The 23,973-nt window shown below is 37.4% G+C and overlaps 1 protein-coding gene across 4 annotated transcripts in view; it reads right to left on the bottom strand.

Annotated features, from left to right (window-relative positions):
- Nucleotides 1-8,785: 8,785 nt before the first annotated feature.
- The window catches only part of LOC145690937 (ribonuclease H2 subunit A), a 43,976-nt gene continuing 28,788 nt past the window's right edge, over nucleotides 8,786-23,973 (bottom strand). For all 4 annotated transcript variants that reach the window (XM_081766411.1, XM_081766403.1, XM_081766419.1 and 1 more), the window contains 3 exons: nucleotides 22,836-23,022; nucleotides 19,153-19,276; nucleotides 8,786-9,000 (listed from right to left, as the gene is read on the bottom strand). In XM_081766411.1, coding sequence (XP_081622537.1) covers nucleotides 8,862-9,000; nucleotides 19,153-19,276; nucleotides 22,836-23,022 — 450 coding nt within the window. In that variant the 3' untranslated portion in view covers nucleotides 8,786-8,861. The remainder of the gene's footprint in view (nucleotides 9,001-19,152; nucleotides 19,277-22,835; nucleotides 23,023-23,973) is intronic.

Here is a 23,973-nt window from a genome sequence, read left to right as displayed (position 1 = left end):
TCTGTATGGAGATAGAAATGTCGACCCACAACGAAATATCTGAAAGATCTCAGAGCATTCAGCAGAGCCAAGAGTTCCAAGTGGTACACAAATTCTCTGAAGGTCCAACTGCTCGACTGGCATATGTGATCAGCACTAATTCAGCTTCAGGATAGTCCGAAATAGGTTGCTTTGCTATAGCTACAAGGCCATTCTTGCACGCGTCGGTATAGATATGTAGATTCCTCTCTGGTTTATATGCCATCAATGTTGGAGCTTTCAAAATTGCTCTTTTCAGAGATTCAAAAGATTCTTGTTGCTGGGTTCCCCACTTAAAGTCTTGGTCTTTCCGAAGCAGAATTTGAAGAGGATAAGCGATTTCCGAGAAATCCTTAACATACCGTCGCAAAAAGGAGCACACTCCTAAAAAGCTTTTTAAATTATTCGTGCGTGGACGTTGAAAATTCTGAATTGTGGCTAACATACGATCCGACACTTGCACTCCAAATTTTGACAATCGATGTCCCAACACTTAAAGAATTATGCGCGATCTTTGTCTTCTCGGGAGTCAATTTTAGTCCCCGTTCTCTAAGTTTTTTCAGAAAGGACCTTGCACCAACACACCATCTCGTCTACAGATGACGCGTTAATGTCAACCATATAATGCATAATATTTGTGCTTGGAACGCCTGCTAACGTCAATTTGACCAGTCTATTAAGCGCTACTGCGGAAGAAATATTTCTCATGGGTAGGACACAATATTGATAACTTGACATGAATGGTATCGAAAATCCTGTACACTCTTTCGACTCCTCTGTAATCGGAATTTGAAAAAATCCTTTGGTCGAATCGTTCGACGTACCTGCCATACGATTATGTCGTCCATCGACGGTGTTGCAAAATTTGAAGGATATGATTGTAAATTTAACGCACGTTAGTCACAAATCGATATTGCATATTGCGCTTCCTAATCAGCAAGACGGGGTGATTCCAGGGCGAGATTTTCTCCTTAAGAATCCCTTGACGAAGCATCGTGTCTAACTGCTACTTGAGTACCCTACGGAGATAAGACACTGAGTAGGGTGTCTTGACGGGAGTAGAATCGGAAAGACGAATTTCATGAAGGTAGCCTCGTGGTCTTCTGGATTGACGTCGACACGACTAGGATGACAAAGTCGCCTGGACAGCTCAATCTTCTCCGGGGACGGTAGGCTTTCTTCTACCGACGAAAAACTCCTCTCCTCAGGCTCCTCTGGGACCTCCTCAAAATCTTCGGCATCCCCAAGATGTGTACCTTGTCAGTTTGATGTCCTTAATGGTGGGATTCGTCACACCACGGGGCATCCTCCATTCACTATCGCACATTGAATAAAAATGTCCAGCAATTCTTCTATCTGGCGGGAGGGCGACAATAATAACTTCCCCGAAATATCCCAATAGCTGCGTAACTTCACCAAAGTATGCAAGCGAGGTGGTAAAATCGTGTTTTCCAGTACTCTAAAAATAGCTCGAGATCCCTGCGCAAGCCTAGATGTTAAGACTTTTGACAAATTAACTTCTAAATTTTCGGAGGCAACGTTTTCGAAGGAGGGCGTCCGAATCGAAAGAGGGTTAAATTTTGCTTATTGTAATCTAAAACAGCCCTGTATTTTTCCAAAAAATCAGCGCCAATCAAAGGCTCATAATCAAAATTTGAAATGACAATACATGAGTAAACCATTTCTTACCAATCCGAAATTTTAGTAAAGCTATTTCAGAAACTCGTATAAACATCCCTGTTACTCCCCGAAGTCTAATATTAATACGAAAACGTTTAGCACTTTCCGGAACCAAATTTCCCCCAGCAACTAATTTGGTGCCGCTGTCAATCATCAATTCTACGTCTTTCCCGTTCTTATGAGCTAAAACATGAGGCAATTCGTTGGAGGACACTATAGGAACTATGATGCAACCTTGAGTAGATTCGTCCCGATCATCTACTCTGCGTGTTTAAAGATGGCATACGATAATATCTTGCAATCTAATTAGGTAATTTGGATTTGTAACAAATGATTTGGCCTCTATCCGGAGTCGAACCCTGACATGACGAAGAATTACCATTAGTGGAAGACGTGAAATCACTGCTACTTTTTATTATCGGCATTACTATTCTGACTTCTGTTGTTTTGATTACCGTCACGTTTTCCTTGATAATCCTGGCCTACATTTTTCGGCTGATTGAACTGTTTTTTCCTATATTGAGAATCATAGCTTCTTTCACAATTTGTTGAAGGAGTTAATGCTGAAATCTGCAGCGTCAAGCTTGGCAGTTGTTCCTGTATATCAATCAACGGGTCAATTACCGGTTGATTCTCTTGTCTGCTGGTTTTGCAAGTATACTGACTGTGCATTAAACAGTTGAGCAATAGTCGGACTTTGACCCCTTACTTCAGCATTATTCTGAGTATTAGCATCTATATTAGCCGGAGGAAATAAAGACGACTGCAAAACAGCAAATTCTTTTTCAAGAATTTCTCTAATTCATTACGCTTCAGTAACAGTTTAGTCCTTTCCTCGATAATTAGGTCGTTAAAAAGGTCACTGACCGTGTTATTCTCTTTTCATACTACAACTTTAAAGTAGTCGGGTAAAAGTCCCTCCACAATGAATTGTAATTGTTTCTTTCCATCGGCAGTTGGGTCTGCACGTAAAATTAAATCCTGCTTCGCATAAACATACTCTAGAATAGATTCTGATTCATTTTGTTCACGGGCCTGCATCTGAGCTTCAGATAATTGTGGCACCAAATTGTCTTTGAAAGCGTTTATGGAAGCTTGCTTGAACTGGTCGTAAGTCATTTGGGCAAATTCGGGCTTTCTTTATACGCCAGCAAACCATATTCGGCGGGGCCACGGAGTAGGCTCCCCAGCACCAATTTTCGTCTCATTCCATCCCATGAATTTATACTAGCGATGGTCTCATATCGTCTGCTGTACGTGTTTCCATTGTCACCCAACCGGGCATAAAAAGGCTTCGGTTTAACAATCGTGCCATGCATGGGCGGAGGTGGATCGTTTTCTCCTGTAGCCATACTACTAGAACTAGAACCACCAACCGTTAATTCTAAAGAATCGGGAGAAATATCCGAAAATTCTAGTTTCTTTTTAAGTTGTTCTAAATAATTACGTGTAAATTTAGTCGATTTAGGAGACGAACAGGCCGTGGGGTGGAAATAGACAGTATCACTTAAGTTGAAAATATCCTCTAAAGGTATCAAAAATTCGTCCGCTAATCTACGCAACATATAACACACCTAATAAAACCATTGGGCACAAGTCAAGACCTTAAATTTGTCATACCTACACTAAAAATTAAATACAACACATAAAACATACACAATAGTTGTTGGGGCTCCACCACTCTCTGAAAAGGAGAAAGAAAGGTAATTATAGAATAGCATAGGGTAGGTTGTTCAAAATTATAAAATAAAAGAGAAGAAAATTAGTTTCGTAGCGGGGAAGTGGGGGGTGATTCTAAGAGGCTTAAAAAAGAAAGAAAACGGTTTAGAAATTTGAAAGAAAACCAGCATCGAACACCATCTTACGCTTTTGCATTCGGTAGGAATGCTTTCGTCGTCGTTTTGAAGAAAGAAATGAAACGGTAATCGTTAATTTGGGAAATATAGTTCACTGGTAGAATTGAGAGGTGTTTGAAAAGACGACGAGCATTTTTAATTTGTAGGGCATGTGGGTAGAAATAAATAAGAACAAATATTTTTAAAAAAAGAGTCGAGGGTCTTGGTTTAGGAAGAAAGAAAAGGAAGATTGTTAGGGCGTTTAGGACTTTATGCGTGTTCCGTACCTCAGTTCCTGGATGTCTCCATGTCTTAGCCTCTGTACCAAATTGGCGTGGAGGTTGAGGAAGAATGAAGAATCGTCTGCTGAAGAGAATTTTGAAATGTTTGCTGTCTTATTATTCCAAGTTATGGCTTTCTCATCATCCACAGAAAATAAGGAGGAAAAAATAATAAAAATGAAACTAAAAAATGAAATCGTTATTAAATCTTGAATTGTCTGTATACTGAATATTAATATGAAGGAAATCCAATATCTCTACAGTATGTGCAGTTTCACAGTAGAAGTTGAAAATAACGTCCCCTGGCGTCGATGCATGCATAACAGCGGAGAAAGCTTTGTCGTACACGCGTAAATATCTCTGGAGTGATTCGGATGATGTCACTGGCAGCGAGGATGCGTGCCAGGAAATCCTCTTCGCTCTCTACAGGAGTTTCGTAGACAAGGCTCTTCATGTAGCCCCATAAGAAATCAGGTGGAGTGAGGTCCGCCGAACAAGCGGGCCATGCAACAGGACCCTCTCATCCGATCCACCTATCTGGGAATGTTTCATCAAGATAAGCACGAGCAACAGCATCAGTGGGCTGGCGCTCCGTCATGCTGAAACCACATCTGCTGTCGAACAACAAGCAGGACAGTTTCTAACAGTTCTGGAAGTGTATGCTGCAGAAACACCGCGTACACTGGTGCAGTTAAGCGTGAAGGAAGAAGATAGAGGCCTAGTAATAGATGCCTGCCCACATGTCCACTGCAAATTTCTCTTGATGGCTCTGTACAATTGTTGCGTGACGGTTTTCGGTGGCGCACACGTGACTATTACGACTATTAAACACATCGTCTCTGGTAAAACAGGCTTCATCGGTGAACAATACCGAGGCTTGAAACTGAGGATCGGCCACACAGCGCTGCACAAGCCACTCACAAAATACGACACCAGAGTCGAAATCAGCTGCACTCAGTTTTTGCACTATTTGTGGATGGAATTCCTGTTCATGTAGTACCTTGCACACAGTACTGTGTGCCACAACCATGTCATGTGCTATTGCTTCAGTGCTTGTTTAAGGTTGCTCATCCACACGCGCAAGCACCTCTTCTTCGAAGGTAGGAAAGCAGGGGTCTGTGTTCCCCGCGATCGTTAAATTGTGGTCGCAACTGTCGTTTCCCGCAAACGATGGAAAACGCGAGAGAATATGGAATCTCCTTTGCGAAAATCGTGCATGATATAACCTCTCCGCTTCAAGGCTGTTTCCATTCGCCATTCCATACATAAGAATCATATCTGCGAGCTCGTCAAACGCAAACTCCATTGCACTGAAAAGGTAATTCACACAAACTACAACTGGACGAACACTACACCAGTCTACCAACACTAACCAACTCAAAACACGCTTTATCAACCGTGTTTGACGAAACACCTCAGGCAACTAACAGCTGCTGCGGTAGACACGAGAATCTTTCGAACTGCACTAGAGAGGGCATGCTTACATTCGTCCTATCGTTGGTATCGACTGGCACGCCGTCTACAGGCTCTTTACTTACTTTGTGTTTTTCTTGTTTCAAACAGAAAACATGTTAACAGCTATTACGTGTAAGAAAATAACTGCATCATTTCCTTTTGTCGATACACGCGACAAACGTCTAACTTTTGTGATACATTAACAATTTCAAGTAGACCAACATGCAGCTAACCAGAATTTTTTGTGTTCCTCTACACGAAGAGTTGGAGTGGATCACGTCAGACAAGTTTGAGCGTAGATCGGTGGGTTGTGCGTCATTTCGATGACCCACGAATCACAACGGACTAACACTAACCAGAGAAATGACGCAACCCACAATAACCCATGAACCACTACGACAGCTGACCCACTCGTACAATATCAAATTCGTGGCTCAGACTGGGTCAATCGATTTATGGTATCGATCATGGTGGGTCAGAGGAATGTGGGTCACATTGTGTTGTGGGTCGTGGGTTACGTTTTTGTTGACTCACTCCATCTCTGTGGCGGTACATTTACTGCCGTCCTACTAAGGCTTTCTTTCACACTCCTACCGTGTAATTATTGTACTGTCGCATGTGCTAGTAGTAGTTCCTCACCTCAGATTCCTTCTTTTGTGCTTGCCTACCTTCCCTTTCCATCTTTCCCACGTGCACAATCATCATTACGTACGTACCTGCTTCTTTCACAGCATACTACTGTGTGCAGCTCATAATTAAGCTAGTGGCATCATGACTATCCGGAGCATTTGTAATGAACAGTTACCAATTTCTCGTCGCATGTTTGTCGCAGATGTTCGAAATATCCTATATTTCTTTGGGGCTACCCTTGCGCCGCCCCTGCTTTCAATCCATTCCAACATTACTGAAATCTGCAGGTAAAAATAATGCACATTGCCTTTGACCGCAACTTGACCCCACATTTCCTTCTCGAGTTATGGCCATTTTTGTACCGTTGCAACAAATTATATATAAAATGTATAACCATACCAAAATGATGTGCGATTAATTACCAGGTGATAGTGTCGCTATAGGGAAGGTGTAGATGGAATGAATAGTGGGAAGAAACGGGAGAACCCCGATAAAACCCAAGCACACGGTGTTTGTCAACCACAAAGACCACTTGGCGCGATCTGGGATCGAACCAGGAATCACACGCACAAGAGGTAAATATTCTACTGCTGTGCCACTGCGGCTCCCAGCAACGGCGAAGAGGCACTTACTTTAAACAAAAAAATTATTTAAAAAATATATTTCACTATATAAATTCTATATATACACTACTTACTTCCAAACATAATGAACATAAACACGTGAAAAGAGAATTCATGGATTTACTAGTAGAGATATATTTTTTCATATTCGGAGAATGCAAATAAATCAATTTTCAGTTAGTAGACATCGACGTTTTCACTGCAACTTTTAAATTATAATCACACGTTATCTAGAAATAAATTCCAATCTTGCATGAGATTTCTTGCTAACGATAGAAGAACCAAAATCGACATTAGAGCAACTAATTAGCACACAAATAACCCATAATTCCGAAGTTTGAATTCTTTTGATCGGAGTATTATAGCCCTAGGTTTATAGCAAGAGGTTAAGCCAAATCTCACAATTTGAAAAAGAATTCGTGCTGAAGAGTAGCAGTATCAAACTCGAAATTAGAGCATCAATTAGCCCATATTTCTGGCGTTTGATTTTCACCGATTCGGGATTTCTAACCTTACGAGGCCCTATCACGGTGAAATTAAAACACCGCTAATTTTACAGTAATTATGTGATATCTTCAAATAGATAAAAGATAATAGAAATGTGTAACAAGATCGCTCTAGACAATATTATTTTACATGAGATACCGCTATCACGACTCACTGATCTGCATTCGATTTCCAACCATTTAGAAAATCGACTTTTATTTTCGCATTTCTAAATGGCGGTAAACGGAAAGCTACTAGGTTACTCACGATAACGATACCACATGCAAAATAATATTGTCTAGGGCGATCTTGTTCCACATTTTGATTTTCTTTTATCTATTTGAAGATATCACATAATTAATGTAAAATTAGCGGGGTTTTAAATTTCGCAGTGATAAGGCCTCTTAAGAGTGGTTCTAACTTGATGTCAAGGTAGACTCGCCCACTTTGATTCCGATTTCCCGCTAAATGTTACGAGCCCAAAAATCAGGATTGGCAACTAATTAGCCCACAAATAGCCCATAATTCTGCCGTTTGAATTTTTAGGATCGGACCATTATAACCTATGGGGGTTGAGCTTGAGGTCAAGCTAGACTCGCCCATTTTAATTCCGATTTCCCGCTAAATAGTAGGAGCCCAAAAATTGGGATTTGACCAACTAATTAGCCCATAATTCTGGCGTTTGAAATTTTTCGATCGGAATATTGTAACCGTATGCGGGGTTCTAGCTTGATGTCAAGCTAGACTCGCCCATTTTGATTCCGATTTCCCGCCAAACGTTAGGAGCCCAAATTTGGGATTAGAGCAACTAATTAGCCCATTATTCTGAGATATGTTCCGGTCGTTTTTGTGTTGGTGGTTGGTCTAACTTGACACGCATTGGAATTTTTCATGTATAATGATTTTATACCATATTGCAGAATTTTTTCTTTTTAATGAAATGGGAACAAAATCTACTGAATAGCTTTTTTTAAAAAAAATCCGATAATAACTCGAAGAGTAAATTAGCCCTTGTAGACATTTTAATAAAAAAAAAAAAAGACTTATTTATGAAATTCGAACGAAGTTGCTTAATATGTTCTTGAGACAATTATCCGTAAAGAATTCATACTCGAAAGTAAACTACCCCTTCTGAACTTTTACTAGAAAAACGACTTACATTATTATGATGAGGTATTACCGAAATATTGATTTATGAAAATTAAACAAAATCAATAAAGCTGTTTTCGTGAAAATTGTGTTCAATTATTTTCATTCTTCAGTAAGTTACCGTTATTTTGTGGGTAGGAAGAAAATTAGAAAAATATACATATATATCCCCGGAGAGTCTTACGAAAACCTTGATATTAAAATTTGGTCCAGATACGTTTAACAGTATGGACTCTAGGTGAGTGTATATAAAACCTGAACGAACGAACGAACAAACTTCGAAAAATAACTTTTTCGTTTCAAGCTTTTTACTATCATCTTTTCTCCTCTCGTGGCTCGAAAGTGAAAAAAAAAAATCTATAACAGCAAGTTATTAAGTAACATGTCCCACTAATATCTATTTTCGCTGTGTTAAAGACATATGAACACTTTCATGATACTACCTAAAATTAGAAACTTCCATACACACAACAATGATTGTAAACGTGTTTATAGCGAAAAGTTCCTGTATAGCTTTTTCAACACAGAATTCTCCGTTGTTTACAGCTTCTTAATTTTTTTTTTTAATTAATTATTCACTGCATTGTCTAAATCTCATACTTTTTAACAAATAATTTCTTAACATATATACTGTGTATAAAGTTTTATTGAACAATATCCACATATTAATTAAAACAATTCATGTTATACAAAGAAAGCAAACTTTAAAACGTCTGAGTAGTAAACAAATTTCGTGAAGTAAAAAACTGGTGTTTATTTCTCACTGTGCTTCCACCTTCCCGTTTAAAAAATGACAGGATCGATGTGTTGTTGCTTACTGCTTCTTCAGACTCGTCCTCTTCCCTAAATTAAAAAAAAAAAAAAAAAAAGTGCTTTATATATGTATTTTTTTTCGAAGTGACTGTCAGGGTTACAAACAACCACAATATATTATAATGAAGATCACACATACAAATACATGCAAAATGCCAGAACACACACCAAGTTTGGTTCTGAACTACTACAAATATTCAATGACACTCTCCCAAAGCAACTCTGCAGATATTTAGGCGGTAGTCCATTTCCTACAATACTTTGCCTAGCATGTCATGTGTAACAGTGCGGATCGCATTAGCTACGGCGCATTTAATTCGTCAATTGTACGCGGTAATGGGATAGTAAACGGTATATTTAACGTACCCCAGAGGAATGTGAAAGGTCTGGGGAATGTAGTAGCCATGACAAAAGTTTAAAATCATTATCACTTCTGCGCCCAATCCAACGATGTGGTGATGGTTTTATGTTCAAGATTCTCACCTAGCTGTAGAAATGAATGATGTAGGTGTTACTATCTTCTTTCAGTTCAGAAAATAAACACTTGGTCTACATATCAAGGAAAATGAGTCCTGTAACTATTTCCTCCATGAGAAAAAGGGATCGTAAACATTCTATCTCGCTTTAGAGCAAAATATTCACTTTAACGAAGTTTCGAATTAACTCAATAAATTCGTGTGGAATTTCCATTCCTTAAATATACGCATATTATGTGCGTTTACTTTTCCACTTACATGGAATATCGCATTGGTCGGTACAAAAATTAATTCTCGGAAAAGCTGTCATTCTCAGACTTCAGTGCAGAACTTCTCCTGTGCACGATGGTAGTCGGAGAAGCATCTAAGTGACTCTCAGTATGGTTTCATAGATAGGCGTTCACACAGAATACGCCATAACGTTGGGGGTGGAATTTCAAGTGTTCTGGATTCAGCATCGATTTCTTCGGATTCCGTAAGTAGTTGCACGAACTCGCTCCACAAGATCTTCAAACATTGAAGATCTGCCACTAATGCAGCCCCTTTTCTTGAACTGTGCGTACCACCTTCTTATGGAATTCAGATGGTACATCTTTCCAATAATGTGTACGAGAATGTCGTTGCACATCTGTAACGGACCTCGCTGTGTGATACTCAAGAACACAAAAAGAAAAGCCTTTCCACTAACGTATCAGCCATACTGCACAATTGTAAAACTGTCGCCTAGTGGCAGAATATGGAAACAGGTATCGAAACAAATGACGAGCAAAAACTTGTTCAGTTCAGGTTTGGTACTTCGGGATAGTCAGCAATGGCGAGGAGAATGGAGGACGGTAGTATTCAGCGATGAAAGTAGTTTTTGCATCGAACACAACGACGAATATATACGTATTTGAAGACGTCTAGATAAAAAAAAATCCAGCGGTGTTCGCAATCATCATGTGGAATTCTAGAATGGGGAGCAATAGGCACATCTCGCTCGAATGTGCATTTCATTCCTCAGGAAGTGTGACTAAAGTTTTGTACTTCCGTGACTACCTCAATCCTGCTCTCTGATATTATCCACACAACTTTTGAAGATCTCATCTTCCAGAACGATAATGAATATCACCATATAGTCAGTGCAACCTATCGTCGCGCTCTACGCAGAACATGCTCTCTACTCTGTCCTAGGTCTCCGGATCTGACTACCAACTGGGCTCCACCAGCGACTACTCCTCAGCTAGGCCAAGATCTACATTGTACTACAGGTTACCTGCCAGAACAGCTGCTTTTGTGGCTGCTTGGAATGGTTTCATGTTCAAGAATGGTTTCGCTATGCTGTATTTTGAACATCCTGTATAACATGTTCGAGATATACGACGGGCGCTATGCTGGAATCACTACCACTTACCATTACTTTCTTCTTGTGCACCAACTGTGAGCAATTCCTATTGGATGTTCTTAAATACATTTCCACTGGAGCATATTAAGCTTACACCAAATTCTAAAATTTTCTTTTATGAAACACATTAATTTACCTCTCATTTTCAAATTACTTTTGCATATTAGGTGAACATTTTGGTTTTCTTCGTGGAATCAGAGAAAATAAAATCTTTACAACATATCAAAATTACCTGATTCCCTAACTCAAAAAAGTGAAACGGAATTAAAGAAAAATATCATTAAATTTGTAGTCAGACAGTTAGATTAACTCTTCGGAAGCAAACAAAAACCGCAGCAAATACCTGATATTAATATTTATCAAAAATTGACTGATCATGAAAGAATTGCTGGAATTCAAATGTGGGGCAATCCCGAAAAAAATCCAAGGAGATGACATCTATCACAAGAACACATAACCTAAGATTGAATCAGGGAACTCTTGTACAAGATGTGAGCCACTATGTTTCTCGTCCTGTCAAAAGAGAAATGAAGGGAAGTACAGAGTGTGTTGTTCGAGAAGCATAAAGCGTGATTTGATGAGGGGTGTCAACACAAGAACCAAGAACAGAAATGGGCTAGATTACTATAGTTTCAGAATCAGCACTATAAACACGGTCGGTAAGATATGATATGCGAATCTACTTGTACTTTTAGCAGCTAGAAGAGTAAATATATGTAAAAACTAAGCTAAGATTCCCTGACACAAATTCTTGTTTTCCCTGACATAAATTCTTGAATACATGGGAAGATATGGGGTAAATTCTATCATACATTTCTTTAATGGTCTGCTCCATCCCCGTCCAACAAACACCTTTAATTACCATCTACATATTTATTATCTTCAATATGAGTAATTGTTATTTAGACAAAATTTAACATTTAAGTATATAATATATGTATGATATAGTAACACATACCTTCACATTGCAAATTAGATTTTTTTTGCTTGGAAAAACAACAAAAAGCAGGCAAGAATATATTGCCAACTCTCCCTGAGCCTAATACTATCAGTTCTAATATGACCAATTCTGAGACATGTTAATCTTTACATTTACATTTTTAACCCTTAAAAGGAAACATCTTTTCTACATACGCCAAAGGAAACAACGGGTGAAAATTCACCCAGCTATTACGTATACAGAGTAAACATACAGCAGTATAAACAGGTTTGCACCACGATCATAAAGCTACTACCAAATGGAGAAACTTAGCATGGAGAACAAAGTTCAACGCAGTGTTGCCAGTCTGCAGCAAAACGAAATAACTTTCATCTGGGTGAATTTTCACCCATGTTTCCTTTTAGGGGTTAAACAGAATTTTGTTTTGCTTTCAGTTCTTGAATTTGTTCTACGAGAACGTCCTGTTCTTGTTTGTAACAATTCAATTTGTTTCTTCCTTCTTCCAATTTCTTAACTTAATCACTTAGTTTTTTTCTTTCACCTTTGATTTTATTTTCCTCTGCACTTAGGATTCGTTTAAGGTATTCATCATAGCATCTCCAAGCTGAACGAACTGAGAGAAGCATTCTTCGATCAGCAGGAACAGATTCCACACCTCCATAGTACATAATTGCATCATGCACCCGCCTCTGTGCTACTAGAAAACCTTCGATTTGGTTTTCTACAATAAGTGTCTTATTGACTGAGAACCCGTCCTCCACTGAGGCATTGCCGTGGGATATCAAAACACGCCACAAATTGGAATATTCGTTTCTTAGACATTATCTTTGCAAAGAAGTCATCCAACTTGATGCTGTCCATTTTCTTTTCGTATTCTCTGAAGCCAAGATCCCCTGGATTTCAATACAGAAAGACGTAAATTGACACTGCTTTCTCGGGTACAGAATCAGATATTTTGTTATGCTCACACAGAGTTAAAGTATGCGTTTCATCCTAGTCTGAGCAGTTCTGAATTGTTCTTTTGTAACCTGAGGTCCAAAGCTGACAGAGCACGTAATAGTTTGTACTTCAGAGGGCTCCTTTCGGGAAGTTTTGAGTAATTTCAAGTGAAGTTCAATATGATTCTGTGAATGTTCAGATACTGAATTTTTTTTTTTTTTTTTTTTTTTTTTTTTTTACCGATTCGAGTGAGGTAATTGTATATTTTTATTTTTTGAAGATACTTTTTTTTTTTATACATCTATACCATTATGACCGATGCTATAAGATGTGATTAGGAGTTGCAGTTGATACTTGAAGAAAACGCCGCTGAAGATGGTGTACCTACTGAAAAATTTTGCAATTATTCAATACATAACGTATACCAAGGTGTTGGACGATGAAATGGAATTAGACGGAAAATGCTATTCTGGATCAATAAATGATTGTCTATGGACACACATTCTGTGGACAGATGTAATGTATTACTTATATTGATCGCTGGCTTTTGTATAGATATTTGCTGATAGAAATTATATGTTATTTAACACTGTTTAATATGCATTATTGTACTATGTTTGGTACTACTATTGTATGGATACAAAGCTATCAGTATTTAGAGACAAATGATGTCCACTTTAATGAGTTGCTGTTTATCATAGCAATGCTAGTTTTGAATAGTGTCATTATCACTATGGTTTACATAGAAGTTAAATTTGATATTATTAAATAAGGCTAGACTGTGTAGAGAATATATACACTATGTGATCAAAAGTATCCGGACACCCACTAAAACATACAATTTTTAATATTAGGTGCATTGTCCTGCCACCTACTGCCAGGTACTCATTATCAGCGACCTCAGTAGTCATTAGATATCGTGAGAAACCAGAATGGGGCGCTCCGCGGAACTCACGGACTTCGAACGTGGTCAGGTGATTGGATGTCACTTGTGTCAGAAGTTTGTACGCGAGATTTCCACACTCCTAATCATCCCTAGGTTCACTGTGTCTGATGTGATAGTGAAGTGGAAACGTGAAGGAACACGTACAGGCCGACCTCGTCCGTTGACTGACAGAGACCTGTAAGGGCCTGGTTCGTACTTAAGTTAATCTTCAAAATAATTCAACGCGTTTAACACTTTCTTAACTGGTTTTTAATATTTGACCATGAGAAGTGTACATAATTAACTTTTCTGCACACCCAACAAAATATCTAGACCTTTATACACACTTATTTACTCGTCAAGATGTCTACGTACATGTACATTTAGTTATATCGTTGCTATAGTAACAACAACTCTTATTTTAGTTACCGATTACACAAATAATATCTCGAAATCTCTATATGTCTTTCTTTTTCTTTATACATTATACTGCTCACATAATTCGCCTCTGATCCCTTTCTGTAAATAGGCACAGATTGCTGATGATACATACAACGTTATCGTTGTAGACCACCGACAGTTGAAGAGGGTCGTAAAGTGTAATAGGCAAACATTTGTCCAGACCAACACACACGAATTCCAAACTGCGTGAGAATCCACTCAAAATATTGTGACAGTTAGGCGTGAGGTGAGAAAACTTGGATTTCATGGTCAGGTGGCTGCTCATAAGCCACACATCACGCAGGTAAATGCCAAACGATGGTCACTTGGTGTAAGGAGCGTAAACATTGGAGGAAAAATGAAATGAAATCTGTGAGTTTTACGTCCCACGGTTATGCCGGTTAGGCTCAAGGAGACGATGATGAATGAATGAAATGGTGGAATGAAGAAAGTGGGAGCAAACGGGAGAACCCCAAGGAAACCCACGCACACGGTGTTTGTCCACCACAAAGTTCATTTGGCGGGGGCTGGGATCGAACCTGGGACCCCAAGCACCAGAGGTGAACGCTCTACCACTGAGCCACTGCGGCTCCAAAACATTGGACGATTGAACAGTGGAAAAATGTTGTGTGGAGTGACGAATCACGGTACATAATGTGGCGATCCGATGGGAGGTTGTGGATATGGGGAATGCCCGGTGAACGTCATCTGTCAGCGTGTGTAGTGTCAACAGTAAAATTCGGAGGTGGTGGTGTTATGGTGTGGTCGTGTTTTTCTTGGAGGGGGCTTGCATCCCTTGTTGTTTTGCGTGGAACTCTCACAACGCATTGATGTTTTAAGCACCTTCTTGCTTTCTACTGTTGAAGAGCAATTCGGGGATGGCGATTGCATCTTTCAACATGATCGAGCACCTGTTCATACTGCACGACCTGTGGCAGAGTGGTTACACGACCATAACATCCCTGTAATGGACTGGCCTGCACACAGTCCTGATTTGAATCCTATAGAACAACTTTGGGATGTTTTGAAACGCCGACTTCGTGCCAGGCCTCACCGACCTACACCGATACCTCTCCTCAGTTCAGCACTCCGTGAAGAATGGGTTGCCATTCCCCAAGAAAAGCACCTGATTGAAAGTATGCCTGCGAGAGCGGAAGCTGTCATCAAGGCTAAGGGTGGGCCAACACCATATTGAATTCCAGCAGTACCGATGGAGGGCGCCACGAACTTGTAAGTCATTTTTCAGCCACGTGTCCGGATACTTTTGATCACATAGTGTATATACGAGAAGGAGTCAATTAAATAACTCTATGGCCTATGGAATCCGGAGGTTGATTCCAGCCGATAGATGGCAGCAGTTTTCACCGTGTGGCTGGATGCCTTGTCTTGGTGTAGTTCAACCTGGTTCACATCTTGTTCTTACAATGCTATGATTTCATGCCGGTACATTTTAGTCAGGACATGAGTGTGGTAGTACGCAGCATTGATTTTGACGTTTCGCTCCACCTTTCAGAGACGCAGTTTGCTCCTGTATGAGAAACCGGCCACAATCATGAATCTTTTTAGAAAACTCTGCGCACTGGCCGAAGAAGGTGCTTCGGCCCTTGGTGTCAACAGGTCTGTATGTAATGGCACGAACTTTACCACCCTTAAAGGTAAATCCATACCTCATCAAGGGTAACAATAAATTTCTACCGATCACCCGCAAGATTCATACAGCCTCCTTCTTTTCCTTTTCCGCTCAACCACATGACACGGTATCAGAACGTACACACTGCTCTTGCGAACGACCGTAAGGCGTAAATCTCAATGAATGGCACATTTGATTTTCGCCCGGGATGTGCGGCATTTACTGCCCATCACATGCTGTGAGAGCCATTCCAGGTCAAATCAACACAATTTGAGAACAAAATTCACCTTACCATCTCAGATTGTCATGAAATTTGCACAGGGATACTATTCATATAGACCAGCGTTTCCCAACCGGTGTGCCGCGAGGAAATCGAAACATAATTATTAATTCTATTGCAATCAAATTGCAAGACATTGTGTCTCACATTATATTTGTGAGGAAAAATGTATATTTGTGTTTCACATTACTTTGAGTGTCTACTATGAATCTACAATTTTAAGTTTCATACTGTGTTACTATTCTGTACATTTTTAATGTTAAAAAGGTATTTGTTATAATTGTTATCACCATTATTGCTTCTTTAGTGTGCAGACTATTTCGTAACTTGAAATTTTAAAATATTATTCAATCATTTCGAGAAAGCAAACCTGCATACAAATTACCCTCATTTGTGTTTTAAAAGTACAAAGAGATTTGTTTGTTCGTTCGTTATTTAGTAATCTTCCTTCTTAGTGAAAGGTTGGATACAATTTTCGAAAGGGAAAGCGTATTTTTATAAACCTGAGTCTTATATTTCATTGTAATTGTTTTCTATTTTTAAATTAGAATGAAAAATAAGCATAATGATTTACCACGGATTGAAACCAGTGATCGAACCTTCTTGTCTGTGAAAAAGATATCAGTAATCGCAGAAAAAATTACCAATGTGTTTTATGTTTACAAATAATAATAATAATAATATCTTAATGAGTGTGCCGCGAGAATTCAAGTTACACCCGTAGTGTGCCGCAAGTTGAAAAAGGTTGGGAAACGCTGATATAGACTAAGAAAAATACCAAATTTCAACTTTATATATCGACCGGTTTTGAAGATAGGGTAGGGCTATGTAAAGTTTGGAAAAATGCCCAAAATAGCATGTTCAATGTATTTTGAAATTGGAATTGCAGCTCTCCTAATTGAACTAGAGCTGGTTGAGGCGTCATTTTACAGCGTTTTTCATGCACTTTCCTGTTGTATACAACATCATATAGGCTAATACAAATGTTTATTTTCAAAATCACAATTTTATTTCAAAATTTTTCAGAAAGTACATATTTAAAATAATGGGTTCATTGTTAAAAAAATTAAAACTAACACTATAGTTTTCATTAATACCTTGTACTTAGCTGAAAAATACATAGTAATGGGTCTAAAACATATACCGACTTGTAATCTGGTGGCTATACTTATTACCTCATACTTTAAAAACTAACTTGAAGCAAGTTAAAGTGCTGATACTTCTGAACTTTAAAATAATATTAATACAAGTTTCACAATTAAAAATGTTACTGTAAATAAACGTGGTTTGTAAAAAGTATACATATAGCACCGGTACAACAGCAAGGTTGGCTGGTTTAAACCAGGTGTTTGATATATATATATATATATATATATATATATATATATATATATATACAGAGAGAGAGAGAGAGAGAGAGAAAACAATTGGTGTAACGAATTAATTTCAAAATTTTAAAATACTTACTTTTTGAAAAATTTTGAAATAATTTTGATTTTGATTTTGAAAATAAAAATTTGCATTAGCCTATATGATGTATACCACAGGAAAGGGCATGAAAAATGCTGTAAAATGACACCTCAACCAGTACTCAATTAGGAGAGCTGCAATTCCAATTTCAAAATACATTGAACATGCTATTTTGGGCATTTTTCCAAACTTTACATAGCCCTACCCTATCTTCAACACCGGTCGATACATAAAGTTGAAATTTTGCATTTTTCTTAGTCTATCTAGAGGGCATCTATGTACCAAATTTCATTAAAATCTGAGATGGTGAGGTTAAATCACTGTGTTGAATTAATATGAAATGACTCGTGTGAGGGATTTTCGGAGGTCGTCATATACCTAGCCACACGCATAGCGGCCGGGTTCTCTTCACGGGAGGTCGGTTTCTAGCTGCTCGCGTCGGTGTGGTGGGCTCAGGTATCTATGCTGCATATTTTCATATAATACGATTTACAGTGGCACGACTAACACGAAAATTATACATCTGACACTTCTACGATATGCGACGTCGTGAACTTACCGTCGGGAAAGGTCACAATGAACCTCTTCCAGAATCTGTTTAATTTCGGTGGCATCAGACTATGCTTCAGTACACAGCTCTATTGCGTAACTAACGAGATACCGTTGCTTGCCTGCCTCATGACAATCTCATGGCGATGAGTTGTGCATGAGCGGTACAGTTGCAAACTGACTTCGACTCAATATAAATGAATCAACCTCTGTACACAACCAGCTATTGCGCGCAAGCATATTTAATGTGTAGACGTGTAGTCTTTTGATGTCTACCAGATCCCACTTCGCCAAAAGCATGATTATATTTACTTTTGAAATTAAGTAGCTTCCACGTATATTCCAGTAAAATATTATCGTTAATGCTGTATTTTTATGTTTTTACAAAATCAAACTATAAGCTAATAGATATACCATACATTCTCCTTATTATCTTACTAGATAAATTACGAGCAGGTAGAATGGAGGTTACGTTAACTTATAGATGACGCTTTGACAGACATTTATAGATAAGTCATTTAGCGGAGATTATCAGAGTAAAATTCATTTTGAATAACCAAGCACTATGCATCGGATACATAACAAGCCTATGGAAAAGAATTCACAGAATAATAAGTAAACAAGATGGAGTGAAAACAAATCACCATCTCTAATATGATCTCGGGCACATAACGTAGTTAGTTGAACATTGGCGTTCTCGAAAACGCAAAAAGTGCAAAATCAGTTTTAGAGTACTGAGTAATAATTTTTCCTGATTACATACTAGAACGTTTCGAAAAGTACGATAACGAAATGAAATAAAAGAAAAACACATTACGCTAATATTTGAAAAGACTGATATGAGTGAAACAAAATACTCAAGATATGTAAGTCTTGAATATAAAATTCCAAAGTACCCTAACTGTACAATTATTGAAAGTGACGTATGTTTTTCTTTAAATACTAATTTCTTTGAAGCAGAATTCTGAGAAATCATTTATTATTATTATTATTATTATTTATTTATTTATTTATTATTTAATTTTCATGTATCAATTTAAATTCCAATTCCAATTCATAGGTTTGTTATGTATCCGATGCATAGTGCTTGGTTATTCAAAATGAATTTTACTCTGATAATCTCCGCTAAATAACGTCCCTCGACTTACCACTCTACAGGAACGGCGTGTTCTTCTAATATTTTCTCTGCTGTAGACCAACTAAAGCGCACTAATTTCGGGAATCCAAATACTGGGTCTATATTTTTCTTCAAAAATTCCTTTGTAACAGGATCTGCGAAAGAAAAAAAAAAATGGAAACAAAAGTTTAATGCAAACATAATATTTCTACATTACTTTTCATAATTAATGAATTAAACTAGACCAGACATATATCACAGTTACAGCTTCAATGGTATATATATGAAAAAAGAAGAAATCTTACGGTTAATTCTGAAAATGAGATTTTATTCTCTAACCTTTTAAAAGTGTTTTCATAGCCATTTTTTAAAATTTATTTAAGGAATTTCATCCGTATATATAATACACTTTCAAAGACAAAAATTACTACCAAAACACCCATACCTTTCGTGATAATTTTTGTTCAGTGATGCAGTGTTTTTACTTTATAAAAAAGTAACATAACATTCGTTATTTCTTTTTTTAAAAAATGATAGGCGTTCGCTATCTTCATGAACCTTGCTTTCTGAAATCTATAAGCCTTGGTGCTTCTCCGAGAAAATGTTTAAGCAGCTATGTTCGTTAGATCTTGAACTATAAAATTTTCAATTTAGATGCAGTTTCAAAGTAAAATCTCGGAAGTTGTGTACATGTGGTATTTTCACAAACTTTGATCGCCATGAACTCCAAACCTATTTGGTCTACGGAGCATAAAATTGATGACCCTTACAAGCGACAGAAGTTTCATGAAAATCAGAGGAGAAGAAGAAGAAGATGATGATGATGATGAAGATGATGATGATGATGAAGATGATGATGATGATGATGATGATGATGACTATTATTATTATTATTATTATTATTATTATTATTATTATTATTATTATTATTATTATTATTATTATTATTATTATTATTATAGGATGATTTGACGTGGGATGACTCATTTTCCTTTGACTAATAGAACAAGCAGATACTAATGTAACATGGAAAATACATTTACAAAAGATATGTATTTATATAAGGAAAGAAGTGCGCTAAAAACAATAAAACACCAGAAACTCATTTTTATTCCAAAAAATTCCGTTCCCCCCCCCCTTATCCTTTCCAATACTAGTCACAACCGGAATCAAAGATAAAAAGATATGTGCTTTTTCTAAGTTATACGTACAAAGAAAAACAAAATACACAGCGATACTTTTGATTATCTACAAATGAACGAGGAAAAAGTAGTAATGTCTTTTAAAAAATAAAGTGAAATTATTACACAGCACACACTAAACTTACAACGTAACCACAGGAATTCCAAGACGTAATTAATTAATAATAATGAACAAACAACGAATCTATTCATTTTCTCAATGTCGTTCAAGTTTCCATTTCTGCGAAGGTTGTCAGCTCTCCGCATCAGATGATGCATCACATGGGGCCTGGTGGTAATACTCCAATAGGTGGTAATGACGTGTCGTATACGATTACTGAACCACTATACATGCTAAGACCAAATCATACCCTTTTGTACAGTTGACGAACTTTAGAACAGGATATATATATATATATATATATATATATATGTAGGGTGTTAATGAACTATACCGGCATACTTGAAGAGGTGATTCCTGACATCAAAATAAGATAAAAAGTTCAGGTGGACCTATGGCGAAAAGTGTGTAGTTTCAGAGCTAGAGCTGTCCAAAATCGCAAAAAAGCCAAATTTCAAGAGGCACTATTTCGAATTCGAGAGACTGTGGATGGTGGTTTTTATCAGTGTAAAAGAAGTCACGCACGCAATCCAAAAATGCATATTTCATTAATGTTCAATGAGTGTACAGATTATTCCCTGCAGGGTGAAATTCCCAGACATGCCATCAACCGAATTTTGAGATATGCTCTGACTTTATGGTTGGTCCACAGTAGGCAAACGACAAGCTTTGATAGCAGTGAACATGGAATCCTTATGCGCGATGTCGGAAGTGTTAAGGATCGTCAGCAGAACGGTCTCTCGTACTCGGGAAAACGCATAGTGCGATGTTTTCTTTCACGCTTATAAGTGAAGAAAACGTGAAATTTACCGTGACGAAATCATCGCATCACACATTATTCCGAATAATAATAATAATAATAATAATAATAATAATAATAATAATAATAATAAAATTAAAAAAACAGGAACTGCCACTTTCTTACACTTCTGCCTTCCCTCCGAAGCATTGGATGTCCATTGTTGTCAAGGCTTAGCTTCTGCCTACTTTGGACCCCTCTTGAAATCAGGGTATATCTGAAAACTCTGTTTTGATTTGAGGAATCATTTCTTACAGTTTGTCGGTATAGTTCATTAACACCCTATATATATATATATATATATATATATATATATATATGAGAGAGCCCTCCGAGGAGCTGAACCGCTCTTTCGGCGAACGAGACGATGAAATAAGAATCTGCTGTGCATCAAGTTGGAGAAACGAAGAAAAAAAAAGAAAGTGTTCATATAGAAGGCATGGTTATGGAGAGCCCAGCCCAATGTTAGTCAAAGCCGCTACATCTGACACATTTGAGTGCACAAATCTCCTGCAAACAGAACTAATGACGCGACTGCCAGACTCATCACTGCAGAAATATCTACAATGGTTTCAAGAGGAAGATCAATTGTAAACAGATTACATGCTGAGCTTTTTAGTGATGAAAGTGGTTCCTGTTTAGGAGAGCGGGTAGGAATCATGCTGATGAGGGAAAGAATCTTTCGATCTTTAATTATTAATGCTCACAGAACTTTTTCCATGTATTTATGGCGTATGAAGTCCAGATACAATGACAATTGATATCTTATATATGTAGAAAGAGCGGACTGTTGATGCCTATGTCCAGACCATTTTCATCTTTCGTGAGTGGCATGTGTGAGGTGATGCCTGCACGAGAATCTCTGTCCACATGAAGAAGTAACGGGATGTGCCCTAAACCATATGCACCAGTACAATCACAAGCTCTCACTCTAGTGAAGCATTTCTTCGATTGAATGAGTCAACGTCCCACATACATACATCCATCGGCAAGTATTCTCGCTTGCCTTGTCTAAAAGATATTACGCAGCATACAAACAATACCTATTAAACAATACGCATGTTAGACTGAAGGCTTGTATTATAGGACATTCTGATTATGTTCGCTCCTAATGAACACAAAACTTTAAAAATTATATATTATACAAAATGTTTCATATCAAGATTTTAAAAATTTCGATGTTCACCTAAGATTCATTACAAACATCTTAAAACTTGAACGAATTTAATATATGATTCAAATAACAAGCTTTAGAAATACTGATTTCAAGAAAGTGAATGTACTGTCTTATTTAAAAAAGAATCTGGTGAAAAAAAAAAAAGTTTGCAAAAGTATTCTTTTTGTAATTTCCAGTAAGTCAAATATGTTTCACAATATAAGTGATTATTCAATAAGTTGGTTACAGAAATTTCACTGTTCTCACTTCTTGAGTCTTGTGTTCCACATTTATGTCATATAGGCAAAAACGGATGATGAAAAATGAATTACTATATTAAAATACGCGAAATAATAATAAAAATACCCTGACCTAAACAGGATGACTCTAACATATCTCATGTTTTTTAATCTATCTCTAAGACTTATCTATTCTTTTAAAATAATAAAATTCTTACCGTTTGGATAACCACTGCCCCATGTATTCGGTTCGATCTCTAACCCCTTCTCAAATTTCCACACACTCAAAGCCCTGTCTCTGCAAACTTTGGCACATATACTGGCGGCACTTACAATAGGAAATGTGGAATCAGCTTTCTTCGCTACAGTTATTTTTAAATGTGGAAACAAATCAGATAACTTTTCCTGAAAGAAAAAAAAAAAAAAAAGAAAAGAAAAGAAAAGAAGTTCATATATGGTCCCCTATGAGATAGCAAATTTTATTTATTTATTTAAAAAAAAAAATTATATTACTATACTACTCATAGGGTAGCGTATGTGATTTACTGCACACCAAAATATAATGTAAGAATATAACAGTGCAGAGAACACTTTCTTTCTTTTTTTTTCTTTAAATATCTTACTTTAAGTGATCCAAAAATATTGATTCATTATCGATTACTAATTATATAATGCTGAATGAATTTCCTTCTTCCGTATGTGCTAGATTTTTTATTATTTTTTTAATCAAAGAAAATATGCTCCTTTTGTACATCTTTAAAAAATGATCAGATTCCTCATTCATTCGAGACAATCAATGTTTATTAGAATTGAACAAGTACACTTATTTTATACAGGGTTGATATCTTGTAGTTGTTATAGTTCAGTCTGTTACCAGATAAAATTTAATGATGAAAAGTGATGATTATCACGGTATGTCCATCTCTAATGCTACCAGTCCATATGAAGAAAAGAAACTACAATGTGCTGGTAACTCAGAGCTCATAGTGATCTGGTTTCTTCTATATAGTTGAAAAGTGACCAAAATCTCATCGAAAAGTAACTTTAAACCTTGATGCCAAATTTGGGCATAAATTGAATTTTCTTTCTTTCTTTCTTTCTTCCAACCAACATAGGACCGGCTGGATTAGAGCTGAAATACGTAATGTTTTAACATGTTAACTCTTTCGTGCATAACGTCCACTAAAGTGAACACTACTGATTGATTACATTTGTGTTCTGTCGTAACTCTCCACCCGCAACCCAAGTGCATTGTTTTTCAATACAAGTTACCTGGGTGGCCTGACGATCTGATTTTTTCTGCCACCTAACGTGAAACTCTGAGAGCAGGGGTGTGACGTCATTGGTGCATGCTTG

The sequence above is a fragment of the Thermobia domestica genome, chromosome 1 (genome assembly GCF_964235325.1).
Source record: "Thermobia domestica chromosome 1, izTheDome1.hap1.1, whole genome shotgun sequence".
NCBI classification, from domain to species: domain Eukaryota; kingdom Metazoa; phylum Arthropoda; class Insecta; order Zygentoma; family Lepismatidae; genus Thermobia; species Thermobia domestica.
The sequence above is the reverse complement of the archived record's forward strand: the minus strand, read 5'-3'. Positions and strand labels throughout refer to the sequence as shown.